We start from the raw sequence: 27966 nt of genomic DNA on the forward strand, positions 1-27966 counted from the left end.
TGTGGGGGAGAATTTCAAAAGTCAGAATGTGCCTAAACACCCCTGCCTCTCTACCACCAAAGCACCATGTTTGATTTCATCTGTCACTTGTGTAATCACAGGAACAAGAACCCTACCAGCACCCAGTCCTTTTTAGCTCAAAAGAATGTAAAGACTCTACCACACTTAGAACTGTTTAAATGTTAAAAATAAACATCACAGAAAGGAAGGTAATCAGCTTGAGTAATTAAAAAAAAAAAAACTCTGGCATCTTCATATAATACTTGGCAAACTCTCTAGCTGTAAGTTATTATGTAACTGTAGGTTACCTTTACTCCACTAAGAAATTCTAAGTGATCAGGCTAGTTTAATATAAGATTTTCTCCAACAATAGCAAGATTCACATTCACATGAGCTTTGGAGACCTAAAAACAAGATGCACATGAATTCAGACTATCCTTGATAACAGACTCCCTATGACAAGATTCACAAAACCATATGAAGTGTGTTGTCAATCTGTCTTTAGCTAATGACTTTCTAAATGGGTCCCCAAAGAACATACAATTTGACTTTCCTAAGTTCATTGCAGCAGATGGTTCCCCATGTTGTGTGAACAGGCAAAACAAAACCCAGCATTCCCGTAATCCTCCACAGGATGCCCTAAAATAAAAGAGAATTATTGAGAACAAACAGTAAGGCTTCTATTAAGATTCTTTTTTCCTTTCATACTCTGAGCAGGTGTATTTAATTTTTAATGAACGACTCAAGTACGAAGCTATTTTTAGTTCTAACTTTAAAACACTGGAAAAGCTCAGTGTAAGAACAGACTATTACATGCAGCGGTGGGGGGAAGGAACATGAACTACAACCACAAAACTAAAGCAATGACTTCCCCGTCTTCGGTATTCAGTTAACGTAGAATGAGTGCGCTACCCTTCCCCGTAAAGACGGCACAACCAGGCCGACCTCGGGAAGCCTGCAAGCACCAAAGTCCGTATGCATTGCTGGCCCCGCGTCCACTTCTCAGAGGCCCCTGTTCCACACTCGCCAGCTATCTCCCTACTCCATCCATCTACCAAGGCTCCTGCCTTCTTGAAAGCAATTACCGTTATTTATCCTGCCCTCACTCAAATGCTCGTTCATAGGCACGTGGCAGCTGGTATATATTAGATTGAAAGGCAGTCTTATTAAATGAACTCCCTCGAAGCCTCAGCAACTAGTGTATGTTAATAGCCTCTAGAATATTTACATTCTACGAGATGTTATTTGCCAGGATAGGTGAGTAGTAGATGGACGACACTTCGGCTGATTATACTACGTTGGATGGGTTGGCACTACTTGGTATTCGAGAGACAGAGGCAGATGGGTCAGCCCCAGGTGCTCGACTGCAAGTACCCGCCCCAGTGACTCCAGCAAGTTCCGTGAAGCCTCGCGTTCTCATTTCACAGCATTAACTGTTTGGTCTCAAAGCCCCTTGCAAGGTCAATGATTCCGTGAGACTTCACCTCTGTGTAACACAGGCAAATCCCAACAGGACTGGTGTGTGGGCGCTTGTGTGTCCTTTTCCTTAATCTTAGCACTTGACTCTTGACTCTTCATGCATTTAGAGCCAAAGCCAATTAACTCAGTGAGCCAAATTGTAGTCTTTATACAGAAGGAGCCTAGAAAGAAGTTTAGTATCAGTTCTGTGTTTATTCTCTTTGAAGATCTCTTTAACAAATCATAAAATTATGAACATAGCAAAAAAGTTAAGTGGGTGGTTTCCTGAGAGCCGCAAAGCTGCAGGACTAGGAGAACTGGGTTCGTTGAACGAGCTGTCTGCCTTCAGCGCTGTAACACTCATTTCTCTCTTTTATGTCTGCTACAGCTGCAGACTTATTGGCAAAGTAGAATGATAAAACTTGTCTTTGGAGGGCTTGCCATACCTGACATTTCACGATAGATCGGCTGCACTTCCTGTCCATCGCCAATGAGCACCTCCCAGTCTCCATTCCCAGAGCCAGATACAAAGCCCAGAATAAGCCACGAGTTTGGGACAGGAGGTGTCTGCAGGGTCAGGCATCCCTAAGCAAGTGTCACGGTGCCACTACGATAAGGAATTCATTTATAACAGGACTCCTCTCTCCCAGCTACGTAGGATTGGAGAGAATCCCTCTTTTCACATTTATAGACACACCCACAGCAACTGGATGGCCATTTTTTGAACATGTGGTAAATAATATAGCTTTATAGTGGATCTAGAACTAGGGAATCCCCAAAGAGAGCCCACTCAAATATCTCACCGAAAGATATGATTGTGAAGACTTGCAGGCAAATTTTCTACACTTTAGTACTTCTAATACTTCAGAAAATTTTTAAAAATCTAAGCCCTTCTGCATTATTCCAAATAATATTTATGGAATATTTCACAGTTCTCAGAAGAAATAGAGTGATATTAAAGACAGATTCTTTTGGCACACGTGTGCCCCAGTAAGCAGCTAGTGAAGTTTTGTGCAAGGCAGGAAACGTGCAGAGCATCCCCCGGATTCTCCTTGGTCACGCACCAGGCAGCGTGAAGTGAGGCCTCCTGAAGCTTTATGCACCTTCTTTATTCCCTAAACTCTATTCCCTTCAAGAAAAGGGAAAGAGCACTTGAGAAAATTATAATCTTTTAAACTCATGTGTATAATCTATTGGAATTCTTATTAGAAATTCGCTTTTATTAGCAGGTTCAATTAAAGGGACTGAAGTTTGACACTTTTCTCTGTTGTCTCTAATGCAAAATTCACTTGCCCTGCCATCAACATGGAACTTTTTTAAAGATTTTATTTTTATTTATTTGACAGAGAGAGAGATAGCAAGAGAGAGAACACAAGCAGGGGGAGTGGGTGAGGGAGAAGCAGGCTTCCCGCCGAGCAGGGAGCCCGATGCGGGGCTCGATCCCAGGACCCTGGGATCATGACCAGAGCCAAAGGCAGATGCTTAACTGACTGAGCCACCCAGGCACCCAATATGGGACTTTTTGTGACTATCAAAATTCATTTTAAAATTCATCTTAGGATATTTTTTTCCAAAGATGCTGGAGAATAACACCTATCCTTCATGACGAGAACTGTGAGGGACAGCCATTATCTCGAACACTGTGGACCGAGATTTAAGCTGAATCTCAGAAGTCATATTAGAAAAAGAAGAAAGAGGGGCGCCTGGGTGGCTCAGTCGTTAAGTGTCTGCCTTTGGCTCAAGTCATGATCCCAGGGTCCTGGGATCGAGCCCCGCATCGGGCTTTTGCTCCATGAGAAGCCTGCTTCTCCCTCTCCCACTCCCCCTGCTTGTGTTCCCTCTCTCGGTGTCTCTCTCTCTGTCAAATAAATAAAATCTTTAAAAAAAAAAAAGAAGAAGAAAGAGAGTGCTGGAAGCTTTGTGTATGATTTGAACATGACTCATTTCTTTGTCAGTCTGATTTGTCAGGTGAAGAATAATTAGTTCGGTCCTCAAGAAGGGAAGTCTAGTTTGAGTAAAGCCAGCCTGAACTCTGGTGGACTGGATATGAAAGAACGTAAGCGCTAGGAGATTGGCTCAGGCTAAGGAGGATGCAGCCTCTGCGTATTTACACTTCCTACACGTTAGAAATGCTTAAAATTCAAGTGCAGTGCAATACAAGTAAATTTCTGAGACTATTTAATTTCATCTATCCAGTTCAAACAACTCTGACAGAATACCCAATCCTGAGACCATATTCCTCCAGACAAAGGAGCCCACAGGGGTGTGCATGTGGGTAAATACCTAATACCTACAGGAGTAGCAGATTTTTCTGTCTGGGTTCATTCAGGATTTTAGAGCTGAACCTATGCCAGATTTGTGAGCATTTTTTAAATGACACTAGTGATCTTTAGGAACAGATTCTATTTTAAGCTAAGAGCCTCAATTTAAACACCTAAAATACCTTTGCTAACATAACTCAGAACTCCACTGCCCCCTCAGCACCACCAATGACCCCCACACTTCCCTGGGTAGTAAATGATGAAAATGTTGAAACTTGCTGCTGCTGGATCATGAAAACTCTATTCATTGTAAGATATTCTAAAGGAACAAGAGGGGGAAAAAAGGTTCCCACACCTCTTGGTGCCCTTCTCTGCAACGGAGAGGCCATAAGCAGAAACTCAGCTCCATTCCTACCACGCATAATGAAGATAAAGCATCGTAACAGGTCCCCACCAACCATAATTCCTCCACATATGCTTTTTTTTTTCCCCTCCTATGAAAAGGAGCATTAGCAAAAATTTTGGTAGAGGAAATCCTTTTTGCCTATGCAAAGGCATCCTATTCTGCTTATAATAAAATCTTAACGTGTCCTATTGAACTTGTTCGGCCTACAAGCGTCATTAGGAATGTCCGTTGTATATTCAAGCAGCTTATATGTGACAATGTTTGTAAATAAGGGCCTATGTGTCAAGGGATATTATTAATTACTAAAAATATATGTGATAATGTGAGTTTTGTATCAACTACTGCATTTATAAGTATAGTGAAGCACAGGGTATGAAGAAAAATAAAAAATAAATTCTCCTATTGGCTTGCAATGTGGCGATACATAGAATAATCATTTAGAAATTGTCCAGTGAGTAGTTACAATTACTAGATCCATTTCTTAATTAAGAATGACTCTTAACACACTGGGTCTCTAGCCACTGGTCAATGTGGCTTAAATAATATTATCACATATTCTAAGTGGATAGGTCCAAAATGAAACTCTGAAATAAAAACGTTTGGCCCCAGAGACCAATGCTGTGCACCACTCAGTATTCGACTATACATATGACGACATTCTCTGGATTACGGTCCTACCAAAATAGAAATTCAAAGCCGTCCCCAGGGAAAACACACACACACACACACACACACACACACACACACACACACACACGCACAGGCAGGTGCCTCCTCCCCTTCTCTTACCCAGCCCTTGGCACCTTTCTCTGCAGGTCACTGTTCTGGGGGAAAGTTAGACTCCCATGATTCGAACCTTCCTTGTCCTCTTCCCTCCCGTACCAAGCACAATTACCTGTTCCATGGCCTGGTCTCTTGAGGCCACCTGTCTGAAGCTAGCTAGATAATATCCCTACTTTGAACCATCAATGGCCTTCATTGCCTTTGCTCATTCAACAAACATTCACTGAGCATCTACTAGGTGCAGGTATTACTCCAGGTGTCAGGGATAAAGCAATGGACCAGTCAAATCCATCCCTCCATCTAGTGAGGGAAGAGAGAAATAAGAAGCAAAAAGTCTAGCATGATCAAGGATGGTAAATACGAAGGAGAAAAATCAAACACGGGGCGGGGGGGTGGTATACGGTTCTGGAGAGAAGGGTGCAAGCGTCTCAGACCAAGACTGCAATGTCTCAGAGTTCAGAGTCGGCAAACATCTGCATCTGAACACTTTTAAGCACTTAATATTCCCACCAAATTACCCTAAAATAAAAAATAAAGCTTTGTAGTAGAATGTAGGTAATTATTTATATGTTCTTTTTAATTTAAATTCAAAATAGTCTATCCTACCCTAAAAAAACAAATGAAATCCCACTGGTATAAAAGAAAGTGAAGCAATTTTAGAAAACTCTAGAAACCCATTCTTCTCTTAAATGGCTCTCTGTCCATCAAAACGAGATAGTAGGAGGGTGGTTAAAAATATAACTTTACTTGTTGAGTAGAAAGCATGATACTTTTTAAGACTCTAGAGTGGTAAGACAAATCCAAGTCATTGTGGTAAGACAAAAAAGGTAAGCACGGAGCCCATGTACTCTGAGTTACTGAGAGAAGGGGCGATGCGGAAGGGTGATGACAAGATAACATTCCAAGACCAAAACAGCTTCCCTTTTTTATTAATGCTCAAGAATTGAACTGTGAATGACATTTAGTAAGCAAAACACAAATGAAAACACCTCATTTGTATGTATAGTATATGTAAACATATACATTATATGGATTTAATGATCCTAATCTAAACATGAGAACAATTGTTTCCCTGACCTTAGAGTTGGCATTACTGTTTCTTACAGTGTTTCATATTTAACAGAATTATGGACACCCAAGTTCAAAGTAATCATGAATTCCATATTAAGGTATAAATAGAGTTTTAAAGAAATAAGCTGTATAATAAAATAAGTTTACTTTTGAATTGCAATACAGGCATTTTCTTCAATCAATAAAAATATTCCTTGATTATAAAGCCATATTTTGCAAATGTATATCAGGAAAATAGCTCTGGCAATATTTGAAATACCACACTTCTTTTTAAAAAGGCAGCAAAGCAACAGAATTTAGATTTTAAATAGTATATTGCAAAATAGTTCAACATATTATTTCTAAGCACAAAGCGAGCTCCATTCTAAAGGATACTTTTAATCTTATAAACTGTTTCAATATTTCTATGTAGTTTAAAGGCTACATATCTACAATAAAAGATAAATCTTTACACATATAGGACATAAATGTCAATACATATCCACAACACAAACGTTTTACATTATATCACTCTATTTTGAAGCCCAGTTTGTTAACATGTGCTCAAAAAGAAATACAAAAACATGATACAATTCTGTAGCTTTGTAACAGGCTGAATTTTGCAACAACTGAAAACATAAAAACAGCAAAGGTAGCAAACACAACACCAGTTTTATGAATAGGACCAAAAACATCGAGAAATCATAAACATTTAAGTAACTATTATATTTTTCCTAACACATCTTAATTTACTCTCTTCTCTTAAATATAATTTTTCTAAATGTTTTTCATATCCCAGGAAGAAATAATGGCAAATTCTCCACAAAGATGAAAGTGCATTGTTTTAAAAGTGCTTCGTGTGTGTGTTTTATAGGTATGTCCAATAAGGAATTAGACAAGTCTGTGCAAAAAATTCCAATTATGACTTGAATTCATAAACCTAATGGTGGGGTTTTGTAGTTCATTCAGATGAGGCAATTGCCAACACAGAAGAAAAATCTGTGATTACATACTTTGTATAGAGGAAAGAGCATGAGCCACAGGTCAGGAGACCCCCATTCTATTCTGAGCTCTGTTAATCAGCTAGTTAGAGACTCCAGGTAAAAGAACTGCTCTAGAACTTCCATTTCTCTATCTGGCAATAGCTGAGAGGCTCAGCAGAAGAGCCTCGAAGGCCCATTTGACTCTAGAGTTTTAATGTATCTCTAGATGAGGCATTCCTGAAAGGGCAAATCATTTCCAAAAAAAACATGAAAAATACACTAATCATAAGCTGCTCTTCTTATTAGTACAGAAAGAAAAACTCCAAAAATACTTGACAGAAAAAAGTATGTGAAGGTCATATGTTAACCAAAGCCGGTGAAAACTCTCACGGATGACAGCCTACGAAAAATCCAGTATTATGTGCAAAAATGAAACCGAGTAAGCAACGTCAGTTGGTTACCTAATGGCACATTTTTTTTCCCTAAGTCTCAGAATTTCCTTGGCTCTAAAGCTTTAAAAGCTCTTAAAAATGCTTATTTTGAACTTGTTTTAAGAGAACCATGGTTGCCATGGTTCAGATTTCTAGCTTTCTAAAGGAGTCTCTCTGAATTGTTATAATGGTTTTTCTTAAGGAAGACAGCTCTATTTTCAAACCTAAAATAATGGCTAAATAAACCACTGGCCATGGCCTCTTTATGCCTGTATGTGAGCTCACTGAATATGTTAGAAGTTTACCTCAACGATTCTCATCCACAAGCTTTGACCCATTTATTCCCCGATAGGTTACTCTGCTGGGCCTGACTAAGACTCCGTGGTTTGGCTTACAGGTAAAGTAGCGCGTGTCCCCCACGGCTCCGTCGTTCTTCCCCTTGGCACCTCGAAGCTCAAGTCCAAGCCAGATTCCAGAGGCAAAGTCCGTGGGGCCCACATACCTAACGGTCCCCATCTCATTGGAGCTGGTGAGGAGGACCTGGGACCCCTCGTGCAGCTTCACGCTCCCTTCCCCGCTCCCAGCGGAGGTGGTGCGGCCCCGGCCGCGGCGCAGGGCAGGTCTCGGGCTGGCGGAGGGAGAGCAAGGGGACCGCTTCAGCAGGAAAGCAACACAAGCCATCTGTCAGCTCCCTTCCCACCGCCACCGGCACAATTCAGTCGCAAAACAAAATACTCTCTGTTCACACCCTGATTGCTTTTATTCGAAAGAGCCACATTAGGATATACTTTTGTTCAACATTTGAAACATTTTTCTCTCTTGGCTATTTTAATAGTACCCTGATCTGGATTTAAGATTTCACTAGCAATTTCTAAATACACACACACACATTTTTACTTTCTGTAAAAATAGCCACTAGAAAAAAATACACTTACAACTTGTTTAACTGCACTCAATTATCAAAGCAAAAAAAGAAAGAAGAGAATGTAGCATTAGGGCTATGGTAAATTAAAATGACCTTTTGTTCACACTTTGAACATTGATTTACCTGAAAAACAATGTTTAGAAACTGCTCGTCTATAACTTTATAAAATAAATTTATATCTATCTTCTATGAATGAACTCCAGCCACACTTCATGGTTTACCACCCTCCCTGTCACTAACAGTAAGGAGGGTCTTAGTTTCCAGGCGCAGGACTCCTCTCCTTTTCTCTACAAAACGTTATTTATAATGAACCGCGTCCTGGCGCCCGCCGCCAACCTGACCTGATAGCAAAACTACTGAGCACTCACGCAGGGATTTCATCCAAGGCCTCAAGACAATACTGTCCCTAGCACCCTCCACTGTCACTGCGAAGTCACTGAGCCTGGAACTCACACTAGAAACATCACCAGGTTCTTGCTGCCCTACATGACCCGAGACTTCCCCAAACCACCACCACGGGAGCCTTGCATGCTCCATCTGCGTACCACCTCTCCTCCAAAACAAAACCTTCTCCCCGTCCCCACTGTAGAGACAAGGCAGAACCTGTTACCAAAACTGCATGGTGCCTGGAAGAAGCTGCGTCCTCCTGATTCTCTATTTCATTTCACTGTCTATATTTCCTAAAACACTATCACACACAACATTGCATTTCCTTCCATTAACAACTCTGTAAGAAAGGAAGACCACTCTAATTTCATGGGTAAGAAAACTGAGGTCCAAAGATTGGTCCCAAGCCACATTTGCCAACACGTGATAGAATTCTAGTTAGAAAATATAATGGAAAAACGTATCATTTATTACAAACGTACACATACAATGATAAGGTTAACAAAGAATACATAACACCTGTTGGGAAAAGTACAAACCTTTACTGAAGAACATACAAAAGAAAAATATACAAGCTTTGCTTCTGGATAGAAACATATATGTGTCAATTCTCCCTAAATTCACCCCTCAGAGGGATATTTGCAACCTCACAAAATCAGTCTAAACTCCACATAAAAATGATGCCGTGTATCATTTCCTGAGCACCTACTACGTGCCCGGCACTTTCCATCCACTATCTTATCCAACCTCACCCAAGCCACTGCCGTAGATATTACCTCCCTTCAAACAGAAGAGGAATTTGAGGACCAAAAAAAGTTAAGCTATTTGCCTATGGTCGGAGGTACGGTGAAGAGGACAGATGGGGCTCCCGTGCAAGGTGGTGCGAGCACAAAGGCCAGGCGCTTACAGCCACAGATGGGTATTAGTAATTAACACAAAACTGAAAAATAACACAGCGAAGATTTACATTGCCAGCACATTAAACTCTAAAGTTACTATAACTAAAACAATGGGGCTCTGGCACAAGAATGTACTTCTACATGACACAGAAAAGATACCTTAGAGAAATACACATAATTTCTTATGTGATTAAAAAGGAAAACTTCAAATGAGTAGGGACAGGAGTGAACATTCAACTAGGAGTGCTGTAAAAATCATCTGGGGGGAAAGAATATGATTCTTACCACTCACTGTATGTTAAAATAATTTCCAAATAAATTAAACAGCTAAATACATACATTAGAAAACAGGAAAGAACCAGAAGGAAATAGTGCTGGATATCTGCCTGAACAGACACACACACACACACACACACACACACACACACACACGGGAAGGGAGGGAAACAGATAATGAATGCAAAGTCTAGCATCTACTATTAGTTAAATTATGATTTTTTTTCACCTATTATTATGCCATAAAAACGTTTCCATATCACAGGACAGTCTTTTAAAATACTGCAAAAGCCACACTGAGGAAAACTGTTAAAGAATACAGGATTTATTAAGGGAAAAACTTTCAAAGGGTATGGAGAATCTGATTTGTCCATCTTGGTTTAAAATTCAGATACACGCTTTAGGAAAAAAATTAGGAAAGTATATACCAAAACAGAAGTGATCATTTCATCTAGGTGATAAAAATTACAGATGATCTTTATCTGCACTTAGTTTTTTATAATTTTTCAAATTTTGTACAATCAACTTTCATAATCAAAAAAGTTTTAAGAGAAATAAACTAGTAATAAATGAATTCAAGATCTAAACCAAAAACTCATGGTTTGGGTGAAGAGTTAACATTCTAATAAGAATGATCTGATTCAAGTTACGTCTAAAAGCTCAGGGAAGTGAGAAACTTGGAATTACAAGTACATTTCAGAGCTACTCATTCAAAAACATTAACTAACCACCTATGAAATGGCAGGCCCAGGGCTAGGTTCTAGATTTGTGCATAATAATCAGTAAAATGTCATCAATACCAAAATACAGACTGTGTGCGGTGCAGAAGGAGCACAGAAAGAGGAAGAAGTCTATCCTCCCTTAAGGGCCAGGGAAGATCCTTCAGTGAGGAAGTGACCTGTAAGCCTCACTGGTGAGGCTATCCCCACGAGACCAAAGTCAGGGGCACAGACAGGAGCCGTGCATGCAGGCGGGCCTTTAGATGCCGTGCCAATGAATCTGGACTTCATCGTGTGTTTGACAATCGAGAAGCTTCAAGGCACAGGCAGTGAATGCAAATGGATGATGTGACATAATGGAACATGCAGCAAACAGGATTCTGTGAGTTCTGCCTAAAGACATTCAAATTTGAGCTGACCACACAAACCGTGTCAACAGGCTGGATCCCACAGACGGGATGTGCCGTGACAGCACGGAGAGGAGCTGAGAGGAGCTGGCAGGACCAGGCTGCGTGTGGTGACAGGACACAGATGCAGGTTGGATGTCAGGCGGGCGAGGATGGACTCCTCCTGACTACCAGATCACTGTGGTGCAGGGTTCAAATCCCAAGCCCCCTTCCTCTCTAGCCCTATTCTTGGCATTTGATACACACAGAATTCTGAAAACACGAGAACTGCGTCAAGCCCCTTGCCATCATGTTGTCCTCTGAATGAAATGCGTTCATCACTGTCATTTCGACAAATGACACAGAAAGCCAGATCCTGCCCCCCTGTCCTCACGTCCTCTCTCATGTGGGGCAGGCACGTCCTTTACACAAACGCTTCAAGTTTCCTCCCCAGGAATTTTCATACCACTGCGTTTTCCATGTTTCTTCTGGAAGTATCATTTATTCCCATATGAATAAACAAGAAAATGGTAGTGTGTGGGGAATCTCAGTGAATTCATTTTTCAACCCAGTCCTCAGAATCCATCATGCTTCCGGCCTGGTCACAGCACAGTACCCGATCCCCTCTGTGCCATCGGCAGAAGGCCAGCCGTCACTCCCATGTCTCCCCTAGCCCAAGGTCACAGGCAGCTCTCCTACTACCTGCCAACACCCAAAGTCTTCCTCTTGTTCCTTAGAACAGTGTCCACCAAACATTTCAGTCCCGTACTCTATAAGCAAACATCAATTATTTTTAAAATTGATTTTATACCCTCAATGAGAGGTTTTTTTAAACAGGTACTAGTCTCAATCTGTAAAAGTATCAGTAAAGCTTCATTTCTTTTGACTTTTATAGAAAATAGAAGGTCCTCACATTTTCCCTCATGTCAGCAGATGATCTTGTGTCTACCCCTACCTGTGGTGTAATTCCCATGGTTCAGATTTCTTGTCCTTCCCTTGGTTCCCTGGACATCGTGTTCCCCTACCCCCATCATCGCACATGGCCTTTGACACTGCCCTTAACCCCGGGGCCTTTATATCCCGATGGTCTCTGCCTGGTATTTCTCCTATTCTGCCTAAGAACTCTTGGATATCTTCAAGAAACTGGAGCAGAGAGTCACTGCTCTTAACACACTCAGCCACTCAAGTGAGGAGACCAATTTCAACACTCTCAAAACTGGTGAAAGTTTGAAGGAAAGAAAAAAAAAAACAAAACCCCCAGCCAACCCTGCTAAACAGTACCTAGCAATGTCTTAGGACAATCAGGGTTGGCAAGTGAAATTTCAGATCCTTGTGACGCCTGGAGTTAACTTCTCAGCAGATTATATAAACCGCCTACCTGTTGCTCAGCTGATTGCCCAGTCCGGTGCCTGGGCTCCGCTTTCTAGTGGCTTCCAGAGTACCACACTTAAGCAAGGACATGTGCTTTCCTGCTCAGCTAGTCCTTTTTTCCTTCCCCACCCACCCCTCCACAGCCGCGGACATTAGCCTTTAGATTAAGTGGAAAAATTTTAAATTAAAAAAAAAAAAGAACTCTTTAATCCAATCAATCTAGAAGAGCCTCATACTCCTCTAAAAATAAAAAAGTTGGGGCACCTGGGTGGCTCAGTCGTTAAGCGTCTGCCTTCGGCTCAGGTCATGATCCCAGTGTCCTGGGATCGAGCCCCACATGGGGCTCCCTGCTCCGCGGGAAGCCTGCTTCTCCCTCTCCCACTCCCCCTGCTTGTACTCCCTCTCTCGCTGTGTCTCTCTCTGACAAATAAATAAATAAAATCTTTAAAAATAAATAAATAAATAAAAATAAAAACGTTTCCCAGAGTGTCAGAAAAACATCAGGGGGAATAAAGTGGGTCTGAGGGAAATCAATATAAATGAAAAAGAAAAAAAAATTCTATAAAGAAACAACAACAAAAAAAGCATTTTGAGCAGTATATTCTAAAAGAGGGAGTGGGAGTATTTTTTAAAATAATACTAAAATCACTTTATGCAAACAGACCTGACATTTCTTTCATGTGTTGCTGAAAATATTAAATCAAATCTCTAATTAAAGAGTTTAAAATCAATCCACCCTATTCAATGGTAACATAAAATGTAAATTCCTCCAACTCTTATTAATGGTACTAAACTCTGAAAATATATGCAGCATAACTACTCTTAGTCATTGGTGACATTTTTAATTGAGCTTGCGCAGGAAGGAGGGAAGACTCTTCTCAATACACTCATGACACCTTTTCTCGTAAGTGCTAAAATTCTACCAAGCAATGCAAAAGGTACAAAATCTACTTTCTTCCTTCACAGAATCCTGTCATGTTCATCTTGAAAAGTGTTTTTCTAAATCTTCTTAATACTCACTTGGCAAATGCATTTCTTCTGTTAATCTCTTTTTGGGAAGAAGCAGAAGTCGTACTGAAACTTCTCCTAAAACCTAAATGTCAAAGTTAAGGTCACAAGAGGAAAAATAAATCACAAATTTGCAGTCCTCATTAAAAAGTATCTTTTATCATTTCTTCTATAGGTGTTCTATTCTATCAAATGTTTCTCTGGAAACAGAAAGCAAAGAAAGTTAAGTACATACAGAATATAATAGTGGTTTAGATTTTTTTGACAAATTTTTATCTTACCTTTCTCATCAAACTATGCATATGCAAAAATAAGATCATGACATTCCATTTGGAGGTTTTTATTATAAAATTTCTTGAAAACCAAATAAAACTAAATTAGACACTGATAAAGTTGAATCTTTTTATTCTCAAATATTATAATCTTGGTAAATCATATGAAAGAAAGGATAAAAATGGCTTTAAAAACACTATCACTAGGGCGCCTGGGTGGCTCAGTTGGTTAAGCGACTGCCTTCGGCTCAGGTCATGATCCTGGAGTCCCTGGATCGAGTCCCGCATCAGGCTCGCTGCTCAGCGGGGAGTCTGCTTCTCCCTCTGACCCTCCCCCCTCTCATGCTCTCTCTCTATCTCATTCTCTCTCAAATAAATAAATAAAATCTTAAAAAAAAAATAAAAATAAAAAAAAATAAAAACACTATCACTAAATATGCCATTTGTAAAATATTGAACAATAAATTTCAGAGTTTATGATTCTTGGCATCCCCAAATGACAGTTATTAAAAAAAAAAAAAAAAGATTTCATGAAAGGTACATTTTAAAAAGATGTCTTTAAAAAAGAGTAAGATTTCCAGTTCTAGAAAGTAATGGCAGACCAGATGTGCTGAATCCATCTCTTGATCAAAGCGAGTATAATTTTATACAACTATAATTAAAAATATATATATACTGTTGAGCTGATACAAAGGCACAATTTCAAAGAGATGTACCACAGGATTGCCACTAAATTCTAGAGAACTTTGGCTTCCGCCTTACCAGCTGCATAGGAGACAGGAAAGGACATAAAACCTGGGGCCTAACAAAAGGGGGACTCCAACACAAGACTCCTGGTTAAAATGCAGATCCCAACCAGCTCACCCTCAATGTAAGTTTAAATAAGAAACAGAATGAGGGGCGCCTGGGTGGCTCAGTCGTTAAGCGTCTGCCTTCGGCTCAGGTCATGATCCCAGGGTCCTGGGATCGAGCCCCGCATCGGGCTCTCTGCTCAGCGGGGAGCCTGCTTCTCCCTCTCCCACTCTGCCTGCTTGTGTTCCCTCTCTCACTGTCTCTCTCTGTCAAATAAATAAATAAAATCTTAAAAAAAAAAAAAGAAACAGAATGAAACACCATTCTGACAAAAACAAAACAAAGTGGCTTGTGTCAACCTTAATGCTCAGAAGGTGGAAAAATTTTCTCCCTTCAAAATTTGTGATTATAAGCCAAATTCATTTTATCTATGTAATAAAAAAAAAATTGCAGGGAATGTAAATTAAAGTAGTCCCAGGTTGGCAGTACCTCCAGGAGTAACTGGCAGAAGTAAATATAACCTTCTCTGGAGGCATCAACTCAGGCCTCAAAGAATTCCTATACATTAAATTCTGAGTAGAATAAGCACCTCACAATAATAAATTACAAAATTCACAAGGAAAGAAGGTACCATAAGTTAGGCTCACAGAAACAGATTGGCAGAACCATAAGTTAGGCTCACAAAGACTTCAGATATGGAATTATTTAACATAAAAATAACAATATTTAAAATGTTTAAAGACATAAAAACTTAAAAATATGGGGAAATAACAAGTGATAATAAATAACTACAAAACAGATTTGTGAAAAGGAAAAAAGAAATGAAAATTTTATAACCAAAAACTTTGTAGCGGGATTAAACAGCACACTAAACATAGCTGAAGAAAGAATCAGGAAACATGAAGATAGAGCTAAAGATGTCTAGAATACAGTCCAGAAAGACCAAGGTGAAAAATATAAAAGAGGCATGGGAAAGTGACAAAGTCTACTACACTACTCATCAGAGCTTCTGAAGGAGATAAAAAAGAGATTGAAGGAGAAATATTTTAGGTATACAGACAAGAGTTTTACAGAATTGATCGAAGATACTAATTTCCAGATCCAGGAAGACCCATGATACCAAACAGGATAATCAAAAAGAAATCTCCATCTAGACAACAGCATAGTAAAACTATACAACACTAAGGAAATAGAGAAGACTTTTAATGGCAGTCAAAAAGAAAGATAAATCACCTACAAAAGTATGGGTTAGGCAGACTCACAGCAGACTTCTCAAAAAAGTGACAGAAGACGAAAATAATAAAATTATATTGTCAATGTACAGGGAGACAACATCTTTCAAACTCAAATTTTCACAAATTGTTAGGTTTACCCAGTAAAACTATCATTAGAAAAGACAAAAACTGAGAGACCCTTTCTAAAAGAAATTTCAAAAAATATACATGTGGTAGGGGCACCTGGGTGGCTCAGTCGTTAAGCGTCTGCCTTTGGCTCAGATCATGATCCCGGGGTCCTGGGATCAAGCCCCACATCGGGCTCCCTGCTCAGCAGGGAGTCTGTTTCTCCTTCTCACTCTCCCTCTGTGCTCGCTTGTTCGCTCTCTCTCTCTTAAATAAAATCTTTAAAATATATATACAGACACACACACACACACACACGTGGTAGGAACAGAATGATCCCAAGATTAAGGACTAAAGTCACTTGTAAATATGTGAGCAAATTAAATACTGGTTATTAATTATATTTAAAAAAACTATTATAATAATGCGAAATCTGTGGGGGAAATAAAATAGAAACTGAATAACTCAGTTTCTAAGGATTTTCTATCACTTGGGAAAGAGTATACCTGATGATCAACGTTAGACTTTGCTAAGTATGTATGTTAAAGTATCTACAGTAATTACTAGGAAGTATGTTCACAGAGTATAACTTTCATTCAAGTAGAGAATGGAATGAGAACAAGAGGGGGTAGGAATATAACTAGAATAAAGTCAAGAAAGAGAACCACAAGTATAAAAAACTGAAAAGTAGCAAACAAATAGCATAAATAAATCCAAATATATGAGTACTTACAATAAATGTAAATCGGTGAAACTCTCAGATTAAAAGGCAAACATTGTCAAACCATATTTTTTAAAGAAGTGAAATCCAACCATATTCTATTTATAAAATATTCCAAAAACATAAGGATATAGAAAAGTTACAAGACAACTGATAGAAAAAGATGTATTAAGCAAATACTTGACCAAAAGAAAGCTGATATAAGGTAAAAGGAATTATTTAAAAAGCAATACCATTTACATTAACACCAAAAAATGAAATAGATTGGTATAAATCTAATAAGACATGTACAAAATCTATATGAGGAAAACTATAAAACTCTAATGAAAGAAATCAAGTAAGATAGAGAGGTATTCCATGTTCATGGATAGGAAGACCCAATATTGTTAAGACGTTAGTTCTTCCCCATTTGATCTACACAATAAATGCAATCTCAATCAAAATCCCAACAAATTGTTTTGTAGATACTGACTATTTGGAAAGTTTGTCTGGAGAGGCAAAAAGCCCAGAATGACTAGCATAATATTGAGGGAGAAGATCAAGAAGACTGAAGAAACTTGAAGAATCACTATAAAGCTATAGTAGTTAAGAAAATGTGTATTAGTGAAAGATAAATAGATCAATGGAACAGAACAGAGAGTCCAGAAATAGACCCACACAGATATAGTCAAGTGATCTTCGACAAAAGAGCAGAGGCAATTCAATGGAGAAAGGATAGATTTTTTTAACAAATAGTCCTAAAATATGCAAAAAAAAAAAAAAAAAAAATGAATCCAGACATAGACTTTACACCTTTCATAAAAATTATCTCCTTGGATCATTGATCTACAGGGAAAACACAAAACTATAAAACTCCTACAAAGATAACACAGGAGAAAATCAGGATGACCTTGAGTTCAATGATGACATTTCCAATACAACATCAAAAGCACAATTCATGAAAAAAAAATTGATACCCTGGACTTCACTAAAATTAAAGACTTCTGCTCTGTGACAGACCGTTAAGACAATGTAAAGACAAGCCACAGACTACAGAAAATGTCTGCAAAACACATTCTGATAAAGGTCTAGCATTCAAAGTACACAAAAAAACCCTTAAAATTCAACAGTAAGAAAACAATGAACACAACTTTAAAAATGAGCAAAAGACCAGAATGAACAATTCACCAAAAATGGACAGATGGCAAATATGTGCAAAGATCTTCAACTTCTGTTATGAACTGAATTGTGCCCCTCATTCATATGCTAAAATCCTAACCCCTAGTGCCTCAGAATGTGACTGTATGTGGAGACAAGGCCTTTAAAGTGGCAATTAAGTTAAAATCAGATGAAATAGGTCAGCCCTAATCCAAGATGACTGGTGCCCTTAAAAGAAGAGATTAAGACACAGACACATACAGAGGGAAAGACTTTGTTAAGACACGGGAAGAAGACCCCCATCTACAAGGCAAAGCAAGTGCCTTAGAAGAAACCAACCCTGCCAACACCTTGATCTTGGACTTTTAGCTTCCAGAATTTTGAGAAAGTAATTCCTTTGTTTAAGCCACACCATCTCTGGTACTTTGTTATGCTAGCCCTAGGAAACTAATACGACATCATAAATCATCAGGGAATTTCAAATGGAAACAACAATGAGATACTACTACACACCTATTACAATGGCAAAAATCCACAGGCCATAAAATTAATCTCAACAAATATTTAAGGACTAGTTATACAAATCATTCTTACACAGATGGTTATCCTATGGAAAAAAATGTAATTAGACCCTCCCTGTATACAAAATCACTTCCGGGTGAATTGGTAAATATGAAAAGCAAAAATACAAAACAAAACTTTTAGAAAGCAATATAGGAAAATATCTGTGTGAGGTTTGTTTTAGGAAAAGATTTCCTAAGATAAAACATGGAAAACATAATGGTTTGCTACTTTTTTTTTTAAGATTTTATTTATTTATTTCTCAGAGAGTGAATGAGAGCGCACGCATGGCAGGCAGAAGGAGAAGCAGGCTCCCCGCTGAGCAAGGAACCTGATGCAGGACTTGATCCCAGGATCCTGGGATCATGACCTGAGTCGAAGGCAGACGTTTAACCAACTGAGCCACCCAGGTGTCCCAGTGGTTTGCTATTCTGATTACTTAATATTTTTAAATATCTGCTTATCAAAAGACATCAAACGGGTGGTGGGGGCGGGGGAGGCAAAAGACAAGTTGAAAACCAGGCAGGCAAGACATTCACAACACACAAGACTGGCAAAGTATTAGTGTCCAAAATATATTCAGAAACCTACAAATTAATAAGACAAACCAAAAGAAAAATGGGCAAGAGACTTGAACAGGTACGTCATAAAAGAGAAAATGCAGATGGCCCATCAAGAAGAAAAAAATGAGGCTCAACCTCATTTATAATCTGAAAAATGCAAATTAAAACCACGAGATACCATTTAAATCCATCAGATGGGCAAAGACTTCTCAATCAAACAGGACTAGTGTGAGATAAGGGGCTGCAGAGGCTCTCACTCACTGCTCATGGGCACGTGCACTGCAAACAGTCTGCCATTACCTAGGAAGGCTGAAGGTCTAGACGGCCCATGCCTCGCAACCCTAGAGAAACTTTGGTAAATGTGTGCAATAGTCTAGTTTGTAGTAGTAAAAAAATATAACACAAATACCCATCAAGTATAGGATGAATAATATATTTTAATGGAACACTAACAAAATAGCCAACAACAATTAAATATATATACATTTTATAATATGTATTATTTATTAATATATCTATACAGGGGTGATAAAGATTTTTTTTAAAAATCAAGGGAATAATTAACATAACATTCAAGACTCATAATCTGAGGACAAGGTATATGAGAATATAAAAAAATTTTTGATGAATAAAAGCAAAGGACCAATTATTAGGAACATAAAACAGTGTAAACCTACCAGGATAAGAATGATTCTGTTTATTCGAAGAAATTTCTGAAAGAGTATCCAGGGAATCTGTTATCCTGTGAATAAAACAAACCTCATTAGCAAACCTCATGAGAAGAAGTAGCAGGTCTTCAGATTTAAGATTGGCTCTTAACTGAGGTTTTCACACCAGTGGTTATTTCTTATTTCACCTATTCAACAAACATTTATTGAGCATCTATTAGGAGCCAGGAATGAACTTCAAGCTAGCACCGAAGACGGGCACTAACAAAAACAGAAGAGATCCTTGTTATCTAAGGATGAGTAATGCAAAAAAAATCAACTTAAAGTAAATTCACTTAAAAGAGAGACCTGACTTTATTTCTTTGGAACTTTATCTTCCAAGATGAAACTAAAAAATCTGAAAATAAATTTGTTTTATGTTAAATTTAACAAATGTTCGATCAGAATTATAAAAACATCACATTCTTAAATTGAAAAAAAAAGATACTGACTCAGTCTGTGTATGCATGTAATTTTCTGATAAAATTGCATGGCTAAATACAATCCAACATCTTTTACTTTATATTTGACTCTCAGCACAACCATAGAGGTAACTTTCCTGACAGGTCTGTCTGTATTTTTTAATATTCAAATCATTCTTCATTGTTAAAAAGCCAATCCTCACAGTCTCATTTTCTTTCAGTTGTTTACTGACCTGACCCACAAAGCCTTCATTCTGACACCCACTTCCTGCAGGACACTTGGTCACCACCCAGAAATCCTGCAACTCTCGCAATATCTGCAATTCCATCTTGCACTTCATGTGCATCGTTTTTACATGATATACAGACTACGGCAATCAGTGAGAGACTGATGAACTCAAAGAATAGGACTTGATGAAGGGGACAGATAATTAGGTGGTGATGGGTAGTTGAGAACTTAATTCTAAAAGTGATCAGTTCATTAATAGTAAGTACCTAATCGTGAGAACTAAGAATAAGAAAATTAATACTGTGCTGATGAAGACCACCTAGGCAAAAAATAGGTAAGTAGGTAGAGAGATAAGATTAGATCTAGTCAGTAAGTCTTCTTGGAATTTCTGCAAAGAAATATTGGATGATTTATATATTCATAGAAAAAAAGGTATGAACTCAGTGAAAGCTGGTGATAGTAGAAAGCTATCCAAGCAAAGGAAATAACATTTGCGCAGATTCTCATAAAGAAGGCACATTTTTTTTTTCCTTAATGGAAAGGAGGGAAAAAAAGACAACTACAATCTGGGAGGAATGGGATTGTGATTGGTCACTACTTTATTAAGACTGTCCTCAAGCAGTCCTTAGTTTAAAATTCTTTCTTCTCGAAGATCAGTGGTGTCTTTCAAGAGCTCTAAAGCTGGTTTAAATTAGAAATTCCTCAAAATCAGGGACCATGTCTGTTTTATTTGCTTATAGAATGCCTAGCACAGCACAAAGTGCTAAAAGACACTTAATAGTATTTGATGATGATGAATGAGACAATCAGAAGATGACAGGAAGACAGCTGGATTGAGACAGCAGTTCATTTAGAGAGAGCCCTGTATCTTCTAAGAAGAGGGGGGTGCTTTTAAATAAATCACCTTAAAGAAGACCAGATAGAAGGCGAGGGGGGAAAAAAAGGTAAAAACCATGTGTTCCATAAACAAAGCAAGAAAAAGAACAGGAAACCATGAGAAAGAAAGTGGCTTCATAATATAAAAGGGGGAAAAGCTGTTACAGCATAAAAAAATACTGCACTAGATTTGGTCAGTATTTACCGTGTCTAAAATATGCCAAACTATGTCCTCTGGGTAATCAAACATAAAATGAAGAACTCCAGTCCTCACGACTAAGAGACAAATAAAACTCGTAAGAGACTATAGCAATGTGTTAATGAAGATTTGTCCAAAGCAATAAGAGAACCCAGAAGACTGGGGACTCCAGCATGCATTTTACCCTCAATCAATCATCGATAACACATCGGTCCTAAAGAAAGTCAGCAACTCTCTTTTAATCATTACAGGGTACCGGTTAAGAACATAACTTCCACTACGTGGGTTCAAATCCCCACCTGGGAGCTGTGCACACTTGCATAACTCACTTAACTTCCCTGTGCCTTACTTTCCCCCGCTGTGAAATAGGGATAATTACAGGACCTGACCCAGAGGGAGCTTCCAAGGTGTGAACAGTGCATGCAGCGCTATTAACTGCTGACACACAGAAGTGCTGTGCGTTGGCTACGGCTTTTTCTTATAAAATGCCTACCACAAAACAGCAAATTGTCTAAAAGCAAGGGCTTAGGAGAAACAACAAAATAACAAATCTGGGTTGAGTCCAGCTCCATCATTAACTAGTGTAAGACAGATCAAAATATGCCACTCCAAAACATGCCACTCTGGCAGAAGGATTATTTTGAGCTAAAGACATTTGAGAATCAACAAATGCAGGAAAAGGCTTTCTCTGAACTCTCCTTATCTGCCTAAAACAGGTGCTCCCAAAAAAGAACTCTTCTGTCCTATATCCCCTCCCCAGCAGTTTCATCAAGCAGGGAACTCCGACTCTTCTCATAGGTGAGGAGCTGGGAGGTTAACACCACATCACAAACTATCTTATCTCCCACCCAGTTAGCTTTCCTAAAAACCATGTGCCCTCCCACAAGTGGTCTTTTTCTCCCTCCCTTTCTCCTACTAAGATGGTCTACAAAAACTCCAATCTCACCACTTATATGGGTATTCACTTCTTTCTGTGATGCCCAGGTGCATGCAAATTTAAATGCAATAAATTTGTATGCCTTTTCTCCTGTTAATCTATCTGTTGTCAATTTAATTCACAGACAACACCCCCCCAACCCCCTCATCAGCTACTGACCCTAAGCGGGCAGAGGAAAATTTTTTGCTCCCCTATGATAACTATATGACTTTAGCTAAGTCACTTTATCTCTTGAAACTTTTCTTCACTGGCAAAATGGAACAACTATAATAACTTACAACTCACTGGGTTTGAGGGGGATTAATGAAACATGCATCTAAAGTACACTGTACAGAGCCCACCATTTACTAAATGCTCAATAAATGTTTGTCATAATTATTGTTATTTTCCAGCTTACCTGACCCAATACTTATTAGGATCAAATGAAACAACATTCAATTGAAGATACTTCATAAACTGCAAAGCATTACATATGTTCAATACTGTCACAAATAATGAGAAAAAAAGTATATCAATTACATCAAAGAAGAAGGAAATTAATACAAAAATTATGTGAAATTATTAAGAAAAACAAAGTGAGGTGGAAGACAGATCTAAAAAAAAACTCTAAAATCTGCCAGGAGGCAGTCACACAGCCTAGGTAGAAGGGAACTAGATGGGGCTCTGGGATGTGATGGCAGATCCGTTCTCATGAACGTGATTACACCATACATGTTCTTTCCTAAAGATTAGCATCCTGTTTCCCCTGCACGGAAGAGCACACCAAGCCAACTTCTCTCAGCACGTAAGTCATTTCACATAATGGTACCTGGGATTTCATGAGAACTTGTTTCTGCTCAACTTGTTTTTTTTAAAGCCAGAGTGAGCTGGTCCAGAAGTGTACCATCTTCAGGAGAAACACCGAGGAGGTACATTATATATAAATCCTTAAAGCTTCACTTCCCCCGAAGATCTACTGCCTATCTATTTTTGAAAACTAAAGAAATCAGAGGAAAAAGCCATTTTGGTTCCATTAGGTTTGGAGGAGAATGAATGGGGTGCCTGCTGGCAGGAAATTTAATGTAGTTAGGATGTGACTGAAGCAATCAGAGAGCATTTTTACTTTTGTTTGCATGACAGATTAAGCTTGCTGCTCTCACTGTTCTTAGCAGCAAACGCCACTTCTAATAGCCTACACATACTCATAGGGTTTGCAAATGAGGAATAAAGGACGGTTTTAAAATTGCAAATCCTCAGCAAAGCAAATTTAGCTTTCCATGAGCCTTCTCTCTGAAGAAGGTGGTGGGTTAACCCCTTGAAAGAAGATATGAGCTGTAGTCAGTGCGTGTCTTTAATATAAAATGAGGAACTCTAACTATAAACCACTGCAAATTCCAAAAGGCCTTGTGAAAAAACATAAATTTCCTTTTTCTCACCTTTGTACCCTGGATGGGGGAGCAAATATTCCATATCTTGGAGAACAACTAAAATACTGCACACCTCCAACTGAACCATCATTCTTGCCATGGGGTTTCTCAAGCTCTATACCGTACCAATATCCTAGAACAAGAATATTGGATTTTGAAAGCATCCGCATTTTACCCAAAACGGTTATGCTATTATACAAACCCAGAACCCGAATGGCTTAACATTTTCACAAAATGACCAAAATGATGGAAGAGCATCATGATCGTTGAGCTTTCAAATGATAAAATTTGAAAATTTGAAAAAATGAACAGGAAAAACATTTTACAAGCACAATTACAGAGTTGTACATTAAAGGAGAGAGATAAAATACACAAATTTGGCACAAACTAGCTATTATGCAAGTAGTATTATGACCACAGTATATCTACAAGCTATAATGAAAAAGAAACTGCCCTTGACTCAGTGATACAGCACATTTCAGTGGGAGAAGCACAACACAATACTGAGCCATACGGATCATAAAGTGCATGTGCAATCTTTTCCTTTCACTCTCCCAACATTCCAACATCACAAACTGTCCTTAAATAATTAAGGAAGGACAAAAGTAATATGGAAAATATGATTAGACTTCATGGTGACTCTTCTTTTTCTGTTTCCCCACCCAGGATAAAAAGAAAAATCATAATACTTAACCTTAGTGAAAAGATTTAGATTAGCTAGTAGGAAGAATTTTCTAAAAGGCTTATTTTAAGTATGTAAAAGGGCCCACTCTGAGGAAAATAACAGGACTTCTTTTCTAGAGGGCAAAACTAAAGCAGTGAGGTTGCTTTTAGTGTGGTGAGAATTAGGTAGATGGACATATACTCCTAGTCTAAGTGTATACATACATACTCCTGGAATAAGGATTCTCAAATGGAGGGTACCTCAAGACCAGTTAAAAGTGCCTAATGAGCCACTCATTTTTATTTAAAAGGAGAATACAGTAGTAATTGCATCTGGTCTCTTACAATCAGTATCAAATAAAAAATAAGAATACAGACGTTGAGAAACTTACTGCAAATTCCAAATTCCAAAATACAAAAATACTGTTTCTTTCAGATGACTAATTCAAAGAGTCTATATAACCTCAAAAATGGCAACCTAGAAGTTCTTCAGTCTTTTCCTCTTATGTTCAAAAAGATGACCCTGGAGCCCATTTCTCAGTACTTTTGCACCGAAAAGACTAATGCATGACCACAGTCCTCTATACTTAAACAGCATACGAGTACAGAGTAACGTAAACAAACTTACTTCTCAGCCATACTAATGCTCTGGAAACAGGTCATCACATTTCCAAATGTCATTAACCAAGGTCGTCTGGTTGCCATTTTTATTTCTGAGTGCCACACAATGTTCAATGTTACAATGTACCACATATGACTCTTGAAAAAGTGTAACATCCCACAGAAAGACATGACAAGTGTGAACAACTGTGACTACACCTTGTCTGGTAGTGGTGAGGTACATACGGCTTCCCACTTAAATGGTAATTTTTTTTCCGATAAGAAGGCTAACGACGCTAAGAATGACATCCTTCAGGTCTAGATCTTATAATCTAAGAAGCTTCAATGAATCAGCGCTGTTCTCGAGAACTGACTGATCTCAATTTTGGTGCCACATGACATGCATGCTAGTAGTTTCTAAAAGGACAGAATGACTTTAACAGAAGGGTTTCCAACTTTACGTTTGCTTATGACTACCCCAATTTCTGGACGCTTAACCTTGGGAATTTAAAAATTAAAAGTCGGGCGCCTGGGTGGCTCAGTTGGTTAAGCGACTGCCTTCGGCTCAGGTCATGATCCTGGAGTCCCGGGATCGAGTCCCGCATCGGGCTCCCTGCTCAGCGGGGGGTCTGCTTCTCCCTCTGACCCTCTTCCCTCTCATGCTCTCATTCTCTCTCTCAAATAAATAAAATCTTTAAAAAAAATTAAAATTAAAATTAAAATTAAAAGTCAACCTAAAACAATGAATTGCATCCAGTGAACCAAAACCACTCTAATCTTGTTTAATATAGAAAAAGGGAACTCAAAAGACATGGAGATTGTGAAAAATAACCCACCTTTGGGGTCTTAAAAGTTTTTATTTGAGAACTATATTAAGACCATCCTAACTCATCTCAATTACTACCTGGAGACCTGTGAGGGACATGAATTATACAACACACAGCCCATCTCAAATCAATTAGCTGGATTGTGATTATAAGTGGTATAATGAAACAAGACTGTGCTGGGAGACAATTCTCCGTGGCTCGCTCATGTTTCTGCATGTCTTAGGAACAGAGGCACCATGTTTCCATGGATGTCTGCACAGAGGACAGCCTTGGAGGACAGAGACAGGGTGTGGGCCGCATGCCCCACCCAAAATACAGGCATGCGTCTTGTCTAGTGTACAGGTTCAGATTCCTTACGCTCAGGGCTCTTCTCCTGTAGCATAAACCACTGGGTGTGCAGGTGTCACCTCCCCGCCACCCCGGGAACTGGGGCTCAGGAAGCAAGTGCAAGAAAATGCTGACCCCTGGGGCGCCTGGGTGGCTCAGTCGTTAAGCGTCTGCCTTCGGCTCAGGTCATGGTCCCGGGGTCCTGGGATCGAGCCCCGCATCGGGCTCCCTGCTCCGAACCCCACATCAGGCTCCCTGCTCAGCGGGAAGCCTGCTTCTCCCTCTCCCACTCCCCCTGCTTGTGTCCCCTCTCTCGCTGTGTCTCTCTCTCTCTGTCAAATAAATAAAATCTTTAAAAAAAAAAAACCAAAAAAGAAAATGCTGACCCTCTGCTTCTGCTGCTGCTGGGACTCCAGAAGTCCTGTCCTTGAATCAGGAGCCTAACGTCTTCCATTAGCATCTATGAAACTGTGGCAATCTAACTTGTCAGCTTACACACATAGGGTAAAATCTCAGGTCCTTCACAGTTCTTGACAGAAGGCTACAAATTTAAAATCAATGTTCTGGGTAACCTTCTCCTAGAATGCTGCAACGCCGCCATGTGTCCAAACAGCGTACTGCCACTTAAAATACACAAACATGGTTTCATTCACCTGGCTTCTATATTTGAAATTACAATCACTGAAAATGCAAAAGAAAGCTAATCTTTACTTTTGGAAACACAGTATTAAGTCTAGATTGGAATAAATATGTAAATACCCAAACATGTATTTTTAAGGTCCCAGGGTGCACAGAAACTTTTTCATTTTCCCTCGAATCTGTCTGTTGGCTTTTCTTTCCGAGCCACTCAGATAAAAGCGATATGCTGTGAACTCATTTTTAGAATATCCTTAGCAATTTACCCAAAGGATACAAAAATACTGATTCGAAGGGGTACATGCACCCTGCTGTTTATAGCAGCATTATCAACAATAGCCAAATTATGGAAAGAGCCCAAATGTCTATCAGCTGATGCATGGATAAATAAGATGTGGTATAAATCCCCTGGAATATTACTCAGCTATCAAAAAGAATGAAATCTTGCCATTTGCAATGACATGGATGGAGCTAGAGTGTATTATGCTAAGCGAAATAAGTCAGACAAAGACAAATATAATATGATTTCACTCGTATGTGGAATTTAAGAAACAAAACAGATGAATATAGGGGAAGGGAAGAAAAAAAAGGACGCACCATGAGACTGCGTGAGAGACTCTTAACTATAGAGAACAAACTGAGGGTTGCTGGAGGGAGGTAGGTGGAGGATAGGGTGGATGGGGGAGGAGGATTAAAGGAGGACACTTGTGATGAGCACTGGGTGTTACATGTAAGGGATGAATCACTGAAGTCTACACCTAACACCAATTTTACCGATTATAGGTCAACTAGAATTTAAATAAAAACTTGAAATTAAAAAAAAAAAGAATAACCTTAGCAAAAATCTAATCCTGATATTTTCTCTCTGTTATTGAGCACGCTTGGCAATCAGTGAGCATGAAGTTGGAGAAGGGCCACGAATTTTAACATTAGACAATTTACAATACAAGTGAGATTTCGCAGACGACAGTCAACCCGAGTCCAGTCGGTGTTTCCATCACTGTTTGGCTTCGCCGGTGCCAAAGATAACTAACATCCACAAGAACTGTTCATCAGGAATTCCCTACATGTAAAATTTTAAACCTTTCGTATTCTGAAGCGCTCAAGCGGAGCCAAGAATATCCAGATGAGTTACCTGGAGCAAAGTTTGTTGTCCCGAAGAACTTAACGGTGCCGATTCTCTGGCCTACCACCAGCACTCTATCTCCGAGGTGGGGCTCTCCTGCACAGCGGCTGTTATTTGCTACAGATGCTCCTGAGGAATTCAAACCTGTTTAATTGGTTGGTGGGGAAAGGGGAAGGGGCAGGAAAAGAGGAGGGAAAATAGCAAAGGGGAAGGAAAAAAGAAAAAAAACCAACCTCAAAAAGTGTATTAGCCAAAAAATCACCACGTGTTCTAACCAGTCTA

General features: G+C 39.1%; 1 protein-coding gene across 1 annotated transcript in view; it reads right to left on the reverse strand.

Moving 5' to 3' along the window:
* Positions 1-5807: 5807 nt before the first annotated feature.
* Positions 5808-27966, reverse strand: part of CLIP4 (CAP-Gly domain containing linker protein family member 4) — a 63840-nt gene continuing 41681 nt past the window's right edge. The window contains exons 12-16 of the mRNA XM_081797304.1: positions 27694-27828; positions 23515-23638; positions 19407-19471; positions 13356-13428; positions 5808-8000 (exon numbers count right to left, since the gene is read on the reverse strand). Coding sequence (XP_081653430.1) covers positions 7679-8000; positions 13356-13428; positions 19407-19471; positions 23515-23638; positions 27694-27828 — 719 coding nt within the window. The 3' untranslated portion in view covers positions 5808-7678. The remainder of the gene's footprint in view (positions 8001-13355; positions 13429-19406; positions 19472-23514; positions 23639-27693; positions 27829-27966) is intronic.

This window comes from Leptonychotes weddellii, chromosome 10 (assembly GCF_054177405.1).
Source record: "Leptonychotes weddellii isolate Sample4059 chromosome 10, ASM5417740v2, whole genome shotgun sequence".
Taxonomy (NCBI): domain Eukaryota; kingdom Metazoa; phylum Chordata; class Mammalia; order Carnivora; family Phocidae; genus Leptonychotes; species Leptonychotes weddellii.